Source organism: Polypterus senegalus, chromosome 6 (assembly GCF_016835505.1).
Source record: "Polypterus senegalus isolate Bchr_013 chromosome 6, ASM1683550v1, whole genome shotgun sequence".
In the NCBI taxonomy this organism is placed as follows: domain Eukaryota; kingdom Metazoa; phylum Chordata; class Cladistia; order Polypteriformes; family Polypteridae; genus Polypterus; species Polypterus senegalus.
In genome coordinates, this window is record NC_053159.1 from 133,708,391 (window position 1) to 133,721,479 (window position 13,089).

General features: G+C 36.0%; 1 protein-coding gene across 2 annotated transcripts in view; it reads left to right on the top strand.

The window, feature by feature from the left end:
* The window catches only part of LOC120531646 (ribosomal protein S6 kinase-related protein-like), a 36,331-nt gene that overhangs the window by 5,016 nt on the left and 18,226 nt on the right, over positions 1-13,089 (top strand). The window contains exons 2-5 of one of the 2 annotated variants that reach the window (XM_039757244.1): positions 5,898-6,170; positions 6,755-6,838; positions 7,720-7,788; positions 12,501-12,570. In XM_039757244.1, coding sequence (XP_039613178.1) covers positions 5,898-6,170; positions 6,755-6,838; positions 7,720-7,788; positions 12,501-12,570 — 496 coding nt within the window. The remainder of the gene's footprint in view (positions 1-5,897; positions 6,171-6,754; positions 6,839-7,719; positions 7,789-12,500; positions 12,571-13,089) is intronic. The other variant, XM_039757245.1, reaches the window with a different exon arrangement.

The following is a 13,089-nucleotide window of genomic DNA, read 5'->3' on the forward strand; positions in this document are numbered from 1 at the left end:
AATTGGTGTGACTGCGGCTCAAGGTGACCATAAACCTCAAAGATGATGGCATCTGTTTTGGAAAAGTACAGTAATCCCTCCTCGATCGCGGGGGTTGCATTCCAGACCCCCCGCGATTGGTGAAAATCCGCGAAGTAGAAACCATATGTTTGTGTGGTTATTTTTATATATTTTAGGCCCTTATAAACTCTCCCACCCTGTTAACATTATTAGAGCCCTCTAGACATGAAATAACACTCTTTAGCAAAACGTTTAAACTGTGCTCCGTGACAAGACAGAGATGACAGTTCTTTCTCACAATTAAAAGAATGCAAACATATCTTATCTTCAAAACAGCGCCGTCAGGAGCAGAGAATGTCAGAGAGAGCGCTCGATAAGAAAAGCAAACAATCAAAAAATCAATACGTGCTTTTAAGTATACGATAAAGCGGCATTTTGTAGAGGAGCCTCTGTGTCCTCTGTGCAAACAGCCCCTCTGCTCACACCAACCTCCGTCAGGCAGAGAGAGTGAGAAAGATAGAGAGAAGCAAACAAGCACAGAGCGGGAAGCATATCTTATAGCATTGAGGAGTTTTAGTTAATATGTAATACATGCTCTGATTGGGTAGCTTCTAAGCCATCCGCCAATAGCGTCCCTTGTATGAAATCAACTGGGCAATCAAACTGATGAAGCATGTAACCTAAATTAAAAGACCCATTGTCTGCAGAAAGTGGCGAACCAGCGAAAAATCCGTTATATATATTTAGATGTGCTTACATTTAAAATCCGCGATAGAGTGAAGCCGCGAAAGTCGAAGCGCGATATAGCGAGGGATTACTGTATATATTTGTAAGAACCATATATCTGTAGTCCTTTGTGTCTTTTAGTAGTATTTCTTGACACTAATAATAACAAATCTTTAACATACTATAAATTGCCATTTCCATCAATCATTCATGGTCAGAATAAATTATTAGGCCAATTTGCTGCTTTTCTTTCCTTTTTATAGCTAGAAACTGTAACACATACAGTATTTAGCATTATACAAACCTTCAGCTAAATTTTACAGCTCATTAGCAATTTCATAATTTTTTTAATGAATCTGAATCCTAATTATGTGAGAGCTGAAGGCATTTGTCATTTCAGTAAAAAAAAAAACACAGTCTGTTAGTGATTTATATCTTTAATGAGTTTTAGTTATTTTTGTATTCATCATTTTTTTTTTCATGAAAGTCTGATTTCAGACAATGGAAAGTGAATCCCCATAAATGTACTTAAAATCGAAATAATTTCCATTCCTTCTTAACATACGCCAAGCCTGCTAGATGGCTGATTGGACATTGATACCATTGGCTGATCAGTCTATGCAACTCAACAAAATACTTTTGCCTTATTATTTAAAATGTCAGCTCCTTAAGTATTTAAAGACATTTGTCAAATTTAAGTAATTCAGTTAAGTCCATCAAGCTTGTTTGGTTAACTGTTAGTTAAAGGTTGTCCCAAAATCTCATCCAAATACTTTTTAAAAAGTGTCATGGTTTCCAGTTTAACCACATAACTGTTTATTTTCTTTGGGTTTTTTAAATGCCAAAGAGCTTCCTGGCTTCTATCTTAAATGTACATGTCTTTAATTTCTACTGGTTCACTATTTAAACTAAAAGAGCCTTGCTTCATCAGCTTTATGAAGTGTTTGAATTCTTGAAGAGCTGGATGAAGTTTCTGTACAAGACTAAAGCGGTTTACTTCCTTTAGCCGGTCACAGTAGGACATACCCTTTAGTCCAGGGATGCGTTTGGTTGTTCTCCTGCGCAGAGCCTCTGGCGCTGCTATGTCTTTTCAGGGTGACAAGAACGGCATATCAGGACTTGAGGTGCAGTCCCACTAGTGCATTACAGAGTCTGAGTATTCCTTGATTCTTTTCAACAATTTTTACAGTTTTTAATGTAAAATTCTATTTGCATTTTAATGGTAATTTGGTGTTGTTCCAATTTAAATCTCTAAATAGTTTTCTGAGATTGTTTCCTCTTATTCAGCATTGGAACTCTTTATTTATTATTAATGTTTCTTCTGCCTGCATGTAGTACTTTGTACCTGTCTAAATAAAAGTGACTTTTCATAACATTTTTGCAGATTGTCCAAATCTTTCTGATTTTTTTTTTTGTTGTGCCTGCTCATTATCTGCTATCTATCCAGATATACTGTCATTAATTTATTAAAAGAATACTCCAACCAAAAAATTTTTTTTTTCTATGTTAATTACCTCATGTACTTTGTAGAGGTTGCCAAGAAAAATGTTTAATTTCATGTTTTCTCAGAGAAGGTGATGAAAGCTGGAAGAAAACCTCATTGTATGTGTCACATGAACAATATGTCTTTTAAAAAGTCACTAGCTCTAAATGAGCAAAACAAATGCAATTTTGTTAAAATTGAATGCCTTCTTTTATGTGCGACACTTTGGTTGACACTTGTTGTTTTTTAAATGTGCTATATAAATAGATAAGAAATGAAATGAAAATATTGTTGAATAGTTTCTTCCCAAATTATCAACCTTTATGTCACGAGGAAACTTAAAGACTGAGAGGAGGGACTTTTTGAATCACAGACAGGACTCTTGACCAACAAATGATGGGGAGAGTTGGATCTTCAAGTCAAGAAGTCAGTCTTTCCCACAAGACTTTGAGTTTACTGTTTACATGGGTCCTGAAAATTCAGGAAGTAACTGTTTAACATCTTTTCAGTGAAAAAAACATTCATTTTGTACTTTATCAGCTATCGACAGTAAAAAAAAAAAAGACATGTAGATTATGTAACATAAGTAATATGAGAGTTTTGTTTCTGATTTACATGGAAGTTTTTTTTAACAGCATTGGTCACCTATCAATCCCATGCGATTCATTTTTTTTCTACCACCACTGCAATGTGCATAGGATAAGTAACATATATAAAAAAGAATGTTTGGGTGGTGTATTCTTTTAACTTTATCATGGCATGAATATAAATTAGTAACATTTCAAGCAAGATTCCCTGAGAGACTCAACTTGTATCTCGTAAGTTACCACTGATGCCAGTGCCTTCTACTTTAAGAATTAATAAGCACAGTTGAGCTGTACCAGAGGTAGCAATGAGCAAAACAGCAGAGTTTCATTTCATATACAATTTTTAAAAATTGCCTCAAAATTTAATTTCACATGTGATTTTTGTGGTGTTAAAATGCAAAACTCACTAAACTGAATTATTGGTGGTTTTTAAAATAGTTTAGAAAGGCAAACAAGGAATATTGCTTCCTAAGGATTTTTCTGCCGCCCTGCGCTCCAACGCAGCCCAATCTACCACAGGTCCTTCCGTGCAGCTCCATACATTCTCATCTGCTTCACACGCTGCCTGCCTCCTGTTTCCTTAAGAGGCATTAGCTCTCTGGAAATGTGTTCTTTTGAAATTGCGGCACATTAAGTAACTAAACAATATAGTAATATGACAGAAAAGGCGATATCCCTCCCATCGTGATTACGGCGGTACAAGAATCACATGAGAAAAATATACTTTAGCTTACATTTACTGACGGTTGACGCGGTTACAGACGGGAAGCATATGACAAAGACTTTTATCCAGGTGGGAATCTGGATCTAAGCAATCTGCCATTTTTTCGTCCCCACGCTGAGAGGGTTTTCGGACTTTGCCGACACTTGCTTCAAAGGGTTTGGCTGTTGTCCAAGCCTGTCTGCTTCACTTGCTGGTCTTCTCTGTCTCCAAACAAGGGCAGGTAGAGGCTGAACTCCTCCTCCACAAAATACAGAAATATCATAATGCTTACATGCCGGTTCTTATTCTCCCAGCAAGGAAAGAAGATTTTTTACTGACAGAGGACAAAAATACTGTTCTGTGTTTAAGCTGACTATACAATCCTCCAGTTGACTTTGGCTATCTAGTCTATGCTTGGTTGGCAATTCTAAATGCTGAGCCCCTGTGTGCCAAACTTAGTCATACACATGTGAATGGAGACTTTACCAGTGTTATTCAGGACAGTGACATAAAATATTAAAGAAAAATGTATTATAACACCTCCTCATTCATGCTTCCAGTTCCACCTCACAGTGCTCATTATACCATCTGTGCTCACTTTACCCAACTCCTTAAGCTGAACCAAGCAAGGATAGTTCCACAGGATCGCCAGCATGCCAAGCACCCAAGCCAATGGATCTTAGCAGAGAAGAAGCACCCTTGAAATGTTGCAGGTACCTGCTTTCTACCTGCACTCCCTTCGCATGTTTTGCACCAGAATAAATTCACCCATGCTTTTGCAAATAAAGTAAAGCATTGAGATATGAGATAATAAATATATGTGCTAATGGTGCTAACTTTACATGTGACGAAACAGCATTTGTTTCAATTTTTTTGCAAAGCAATTTGATAAAACACAAAAAGATTTGCTGATCACTAATCAAAAGCTTTTAAAAGTCTTGGTAAATCACTTGGTATTCTTTAATTTTTTTCACCACTTAAGTTGCCTGTTAAGAAAATCTTAACAGAGTGGTTTGTTAGGGTCTTCTTCTAATGAAGGCATGCAGGGTCTTATTTAGTTTATTGTCATACTAGAAGGTGTGTTATTTCTGATCATGGTCTCCATTATCTTACAAGGGAAATATGTAAGGCTTAGTGGTCTGTAATTACTGCAGTCCGTTTTATCTCCCCTTATATGAACTGGGGTCACATTTCAACGTTCCCGTCATAAGATAGTAGTATCACTTAATGCGATTGTTAGAATGTGTCTAATCAAAATCATGCTTTCTGTCTACAGTGCTAGTAAAATTGATCAGGCCCCAGGGTTTTACTACTCTTGCGCAGCTACTGCCTGATCTACAGTATAAGCTTGTTTTATCTTTTAAGAGATTCCATTTTTACATTGTTTATATATATATAGTGGAAGTGAAAAATTATCCTACCAGGAGGCAATATCTGACATATTTAATTCGTTATGGTGTAAGAGTTGAATTTGAATCCTGGTCCAATGTGCACCTCTGAGTCTCATATCCTTCTGAGATTATGCTTAAAATCTGATGCTGTTGTTTTATTATTCACTATGATAATTTAATTTCTTGTTATTTTATATAACTTCTTGGAGAAAATGTTATATTTTATGTCATAATCATTTTTCTATATTTTCGCTTAGTACTGTTTCCTGTTTTTATACCCAGCTGGACCATAAAGAAAATTAGGCAGTTGTCCTTTCTTTGGAAAACAGGATAACCCTGCAGAAAATCACACATCTCCTAAAATAAGAATAAAAATAATACTTTTAAAAAGTCAAGTACATCCTAAGCTAACAGGACTATCAATCAAATTGTGGTCATTTAAGGTATCAACATTTGTCATGTCCTGTTAGCTACTAGGTGTAACCAATCATGTTAAAAGTTTTCTGATTATGCAATGAATTCTTCTTTCAAGTAGTGACCTAATCAATGAATTGTAGAAATATAGAGCAGAGGACAATTTTTTCTTTGTAACATTTTGCTAATAAGATATGCACTTGTTGCATCTTGTGAGATTTAGATAAAGAATAATGATTGACACTTCCTCCTGGTTGTGTTTTATTGCTTAAATCAGTGTATTCCAGTGTGTCTGTAGTTAAAATTTTCTTCAACAATGGCAAATTTATTTAATTGCTATCATATTGCAGACCACATCCATTATACTGTACATTAAGCAACAGTCTTTCCTTACCAAAAGTATTCTTTTATTAATTGTGAAATTACTTAACACAGGAGGTGTTATCTACAAGAGGATTCGTCATGGCTAGAACAATATTCTCAACCAAGACTTCATTCCTTGTGTTGTTTTATGCTGCAGTCTATTGATTCACAAAGTTGAGCAGCAAACAGATGTATTAAAAATTACGGTATTCTTTTTTTCACTCATACAGGGAAGACGTCTGCTGGAGGATGCTGCTGCTGTGACAGGATGGAAATGTTTGCTGTCCTCTATCAGCCTCAAGATCCCTTCTGCACTCTGCCAGCTTGGCCCATTTCGCAATACAAGGCGTATGATTAAAGATAAATGCTCCCAGCCTCCTGTGCACCTTTGGGCTTCCCCAAGCTCGGAGGCAATCTTCCTAGATTTGCCTCTGTCTCATTTCATAACTGTTTTCCTTCCGGAGTTCCCACATCGCTCACTTCCTAGGCAGGAGTGTTTTCAGGTGTGAAAAAGATGAGCTTAGATTCTTTGTGTGTTTGGTCTCATATCGGCATGAAAGAACTGATAGTGTATGTAAGTTAAAATTTTGGCAAAAAAATGGATCTTCTTAGATTAAGACGTGCAAGTAGTATTATAAAGTATTTCTAATTTTTTAGTCAGTTTAAAACTTGGGTGGTTCAATAGCACAGTGGTTAGCAGTGTTTTGTTGTAGGGATGTATTTCCTAGTGTCGCCACGATCGCAGCTGATTTGCACGTTTTCTCAGTCTCAACATGTGTTTTACCCAGATAGTCTGGTTTCTTACCCCAAATAATGTTCATTAACTGGTTGCATAAACTGACATAGTATAAATGAGTTACCCAGATAGTCTGGTTTCTTACCCCAAATAATGTTCATTAACTGGTTGCATAAATAGTATAAATGAGCGAGTATGAGTGTGTGTGTGACTTTGCCATGTGATGGACATGTATTCCATCCAAGGTTTATCCCTAGCTTGGGGCTGGATCCAGCTTCGTAAAAACCCTTAATGGTCAAAGTGAATTAAGTTTAAATGCTAATTGAAATGTTTTGTATTCTTTTCTTTAAGGTTCTGGGCTGCATAGCTAAAGGCTATTATGGGCCAATACTAAAAGTCAGGGATCTTCAAAATGAGAAGACATGTGCTCTGAAGGTATGTGTTCTCGTCTCTTGTCTTCTAAAATTGTCTTTTTAACATAGTTTAATAACAGTCTATGACAGTTTCCTCTGTTTAAATGTACATTATTTTCCTGTATACCCCTGGGCCTACATGGTGATACAGTGACTAGCACTGCTGAGATACATATTTGGAGTGTGTACATTCTCTATTATACCAAGGTGGAAAAATGGCAAGTAGAATAATTTTAACATATAAAGAACAAGGGATGAAGAGAAAGAATTGTGATGAAGAAAACAGCAAAGTTTATTATCAGAAATACCTAATTTACACCAAATCCCAATACAATTTCCTAAAAGAAACATCAAAACCTAACAGTGTAAAATAATTTTGGAGAGAGAATCCGCAATTTTGTCCACCCCACCAATCTTTACATGGTCAGACTTGGACCTCTTTTCACTTTTGCATTAATTTGTGCCCCTTAAATTCCCGTCAGGGGGTTAATAAAGTATATCAAATCAAAGAGAAGATTCCATTAATTGTCATGATTGTAATACAGTTCACTTTGAGTCACCCTTTTTACATTAAACATTATAGTAATGTTAGAAGGTAATTTAGGAAACTTAGTTTTATGTCTCCCTAACATTTTGTTCCATTTAAATGCACATCTGGCAGCACATTATCAAACTTTGGGCTGTAATTTCTGGAGCTAACTCTTGTGGATTACTCACTGCTTTTAATTTCATAGAGAAACTGAGTTTCTTGTCTCCTGTGGTGGTGGCTCAAATGAAGCAAGTATAGTCCATAGTTTGTATGAAGTGGATATTCCCACTACAGGCCGTAGATCTGGATTAAAGCTGGGTAGAACTATAGCCAGCCCATTCTGATATATTTATTTGCATATTTTCATTCACTAGGTTTTGCCAAAATCTGAGATTTTAAAGCATGGAGTTGTGGAACAGTCAAAAGAAGAGGTTATCATTCAGGTATGACCATAGTAATATTAGATGTATTAAAACCTTTCCAAAACCATACCCAGATGTGCTAAATGATTTAATCTTTTTCAAAACGTGAACACCCTATTGTTCAGGAAAATCACAAGAAATTAAAATGAGTTCCCCTTGACATCATGACAAAATGTTTCCTTTGGCTGCACAGTAAATGTACTCTGTTTAGGATTATGCAAAATTGCAGATTGCACCAATATTAAAATCAGTACTCTAGTGAAAATTTTACACAGGAGGAAAAAGCATAAGTGCAAGTGATCCTGCCAGGACAGACCCTAGCTTTCATAGCCTTCTAAATGTAAAAGGCTGGTTCAGAAGAAGGAAGGATAGATGGTTTGACAATATAAAAACATTAGATCCGCCTTCTCTGTAATATTAAACTTCCCTAAACTGTCTTTATTATCTATTAACAAACATTAATGTTTGGAATGAATTTAATGGAACTTTCCCTGCAACAAATTGATCTATCTGATAAAGCCGTATTCCTGTTTAACACCAGTTTTGCCTCCTAGTTTTTATTTCTCGAATCTGACATTTTCCACAACCCTGAAAAAGACAAGTTCCATTACAAAATGTATGTACTGTATATGCACTGTTACAGAAGGGCAACATTTCATATTCATCTGCATTCCACCAGTCAACCTCCATTTTTAACTCTTTTTTATAAAGTTGAGGATTACCAACAGTGGTTTCAAGATAGGAAATTTGTATATTTGGAACCACGAAGTGTATAAAATATTTAGACACCACATCTTTGTTCTGTGGTTGGAAGTTAGTGTGACATGAGGTAACCAAAGCCTGGAAGCCAACTCAGAGCCCAAGAATTGTGAGGTAACTACAACTGCTTCCTCTGCCACTGTGAGAATGCTTCTGCATTCTTTCTCATACATTACACATTCTACAATAAAGCTGCTCATTTGATAATAAATATGATATTACATGTGTCATCTGCAACAGTGAAAAGTAAGCTCCTGGATGCAGGCTTTAGGGATACAATATGTAAGCCATATGTAAAACTGGCAGATATAAAGAAAAGATTAAAATGGGCAAAAATTTGGAATCACCAAGATGTCTACTGTCCAATGTTTGTGTTTTTTTGCCCATGTTAACCTTTTCTTTTTGATGTTGCAGATGATACTGGTATTTGTCATATACTATTTAAGGAAGCAGTAAGCTGAGGACCTGTATGGTATTTGTTTCTCAGACTATAGCTTCTGATATCCTTATTCTTTTGTGCAGTTCTGCATCAGGGCCTTTCGCTTCTTGTTCTGCCTGGTTAGATCAAGTTTGCCCTGTTCTGTCAAGACAGTAGTGGACACCTCTAAATAAAATATTTAGCTTCTTGCCAATCTGTCACATAGAATTACCTTTATTTTGCAAAACAACAATAGACTTATGTGTCTCATTCCAGCAATTTTTAATTCCATATTTGAACTTTAGAACTGCCAGTACCATTACATTCCAAGGAAAAATAATGCAGCTGCTTTATTAAACAGAATAGCAGGTTTTAGCAATGCTAACACAATTATAAAATTGTCTCTAATAACCGATTAGCATTTAAATATGGTTATTAAGAACTAAGAGAGTTTATCATTAGGGCACTGTACTGATTGCTGCTGAAAATGGGGCTTTGCAGTCATGTGTGAATAATAAATTAGTCATTGCTGGCAGTTATAGCAGTTTGTAACATTAGTAATGTCTTGGCTGTACTGTTTAAATCAATTTAATGGCATCTTGACAAAAATGTATCAGTTTCTATCAAAAAATTGACATTTCTGCCTTAAATGCTAGAGTATATTTGAATGTAAATAGTACAATAGCAACAAGGGGTGCATTCTCCTTTTATGAGAAACTAGGGGGCTTTGCCCCCTGCTCACTTCGCTCGCCAACCCCCGTGCCTGCGCTATACACTAGCCTCTTTGTGGTTCTGTCGCTCACATATGGGGATGTGGATATACAATTTAAACAGATTTTTATTTTATTTGTTCTGTTTGGCTTTGAATTTAACACACAAATACTTTTTAAACTTACCCTTTTACTGTAAAACTTCAGTAAAAACTATTTTTTGAATTCAATTTTCATCAACATCACATTGAATTTTGATTCTGTGTTTGGACTGAATATAACTGTCCGTGCTTGAATTTTGTTTCTTTCTCTATATTAAATAAAAAGACTTTTTCGAATGTTTGGTTCTGAGATTTGTTAATTGTCTTTGCAAAAGGTAGTCTAATGGGAAACTGTTAATGTTTTAATACGAATGGCATATCAAGATCTCCTTTGTTGTGTAATGTTATCCGTGGAAGGTGTACTGCATTACCTTGCATTACCAATGCATTTGCCTATGTATTTAACCAATTTGCTGTGTAACCGATCAACAATTTTAGAGTTAATTTGTTTGACTTCACCGTTTCTCGATATTGGGATTGCCCGTGTACTCATATTTTCTGTTGATAACCATTTGAGACGAAATGCTTCAATAAGATTTGAACATAATTCCATCCATCCAGTATCCAACCCGCTATATCCTAACTGCAGGGTCACGGGGGTCTGCTGGAGTCAATCCCAGCCAACACAGGGCACAAGGCAGGAAATAAACCCCAGGCAGGGCGCCAGCCGACCACAGGGCGCGCTCACACACACACCAAGCACACACTATGGACAATTTAGAATCAACAATGCACCTAACCTGCATGTCTTTGGACTGTGGGAGGAAACTAGAGTACCCAGATGAAACCCACGCAGACATGGGGAGAACATGCAAACTCCACGCAGGGAGGACCCGGGAAGCAAACCCAGGTCTCCTTACTGTGAGGCAGCAGCGCTACCCACTGCACCACTGTGCCGCCCTGGACATAATACATCTTCTTTAATTGGGAATTTAAAGTGAAGAAAACGTTAAAATTTATAAGAGCTGAGAGAGCAGAAGCTGTGTCTGTCAAAAGCATTCACATGACTGAGAGGTAAGAGGGCCGTGTGCATGGCTGAATATGGTTGAGAGGAGGTCGTGACTTGAAAAAAATTTCATGGCCTTGTCTTGTCTCGCAGGACTTGAAAAATCTCTTCCAAAAAGGATTTTTTTTTATATCATAGAGAGATTACTACATCAAAGACCAGTGATATTCTATGGGTAATTCTGGGTGAGCCTACAGGTATATGCAATAACAAAAAATGTTTTAGAGGAATTCTTACTAATAGATCTCTATTTAATAAGTTTGATTTCAAAAGTGGTAGCTTTAAAGTGGGAAAAAATGTAAAAAATTAGGGAGAAATTTGGGAAATTAAAGCATCAGATATTTGAAACGTATGAGACTTTAACTAATTTAACTTGCCCTTTAAATTTTGCTTTTCAGTTCAGTATTATTAAGTAGCCAAAGTTTCAGGCATTTAATGATACACGTATAAATCATAGAACAGCAAATGTCATAAGCCTGACAGGGCAAACCTGATTTGAAGAGTGTGCTGTTACAAAAGTAACAGCGGAAGAGTCTTTGTTAGTGAGATATTGTGAGTAAAAGTATTCTGAATTATATTTTCACTTTTTAATTTATGTTGCAAAGATATGTTTGTGTTTTGATTCTGCTACTTTTGATTTTAAGCATGATTTTATCAATTACTGACTGCCTTATCATTTACTTTTCACTAAGTAGTTAAAAGTATGTTCCTCTGTCTACTGTTTTATATAAGTACTTCATTAAAAATTTCTGGGTTTTTTTCCTTAAAAGTTTTATTTTCTGACTAAGGGAGTGTGCAGCCGAACTCCAATCTCGATAGCTTGCTTTGCTCGCTATCAGTCCACAGGTATTTTCCAACACGGTCAAAACTCTGGCCCTGAAATCTATTTAAAGTTATAGAAAATGCTAAAACTACTGGAAATTCTCGTCTGTGCAAGGTGAATGGTAATCTATTTGCTGAAGTATGGCCAGTATCTTACTTAATACGCAGAAGGCGTATGACTTCTCCTGCATGATCACCAGTCATGATTTTTTCGACAGTTGAATATTTATGCAGTTTTACAATTTGTAAGCGTGTGCTAATACTGCTAACACACAACTGAATTAATAATGTTTTTAATGGAGCAGAGGTATATAAGATATTTTGTTTGATGTATTCACATTAAATTGGTTGTATTGACATGAGAGTATCATTGTTGTATTCTCCTAATGAAGATAAAAAAATGATATATAGATATATACTATATGACGTTTGGTTTTGAAGAAAAATTAGTGTTGCATGAAAATGTTGCACAATTTCACTGAGCTCTTTATATATATATATATATATATATATATATATATATATATATATATATATATATATATATATATATATATATATATATAGTAGCTTGTCAGGAGAAACAGTGGAAAAGAGGAGTTAGACAAGTATAAAAATGCACACCAATAGAGACTTCATAAACCCAGGTTAATGCAGACAGAAACCTTGCAGATTCCAGCCACTTTTGTGTTGGGTTGGCAATGGTTTATGGGATTCTTGCTACATAATTCTTTATGATATTTTAAAGTTTAAAAGATCCAACATAAGTATATTCAAATAAGAGTTTCCAGAAACATTAAGTTATAGTAAGAAAATCTGTAAATTAATCGATGACAGGCAGATTGAGTTATTTGGAATGGCTAAAGTTTACTCCTGTATTTTGTTTCTCAATTGCTCTGTTAACTCTTCCTCCTCAGCGCCAGGTCCGGCATCCATTTCTGCACGACCTGCTGGATTGCTGGCAGACTCAGCAGCATCTCTTCATTAGTGAGTGATTGGCATTATGGCAGCATGCCTTGGTCTTTCCAGTGGTCAGCTTTGTCTGGTTTCAGTAAATTGATGGGAATAATTTTATTGACCTGAATACCTGCGTATATTTTCATACCCTATTTCAACTTTAGTAAAAACAGCAGTAGAGGATTTTTTTTTAATTTTCCGAACATTCTCTTTTGGGTTCCACTAAAGAATTATAATCTTGTCTCCAACAAAATGGATACAGAGTCTGTACAGGCCTGTTATTTAGACAATTGGGTGGTTTTGTGGAAGTTGTGAAATAAGCTATGTTCATACTGCTGGTTCTGTGCAAGCTGAGAGATTTATTGGTCTAGCAAAATGGACTAGAGCTGGGGCGTTGGAACTCCAGTCCTGGAGGGCCGCAGTGGCTACAGGTTTTCATTCTAACCATCTTCTTAATTAGTGACTAGTTTTCACAGTTAATTAACTTCTTTTGCCTTTGTTTTAATTAACTTGACTCAGGCCCCTTAGTTGTCTCTTTTTCCTTAATTA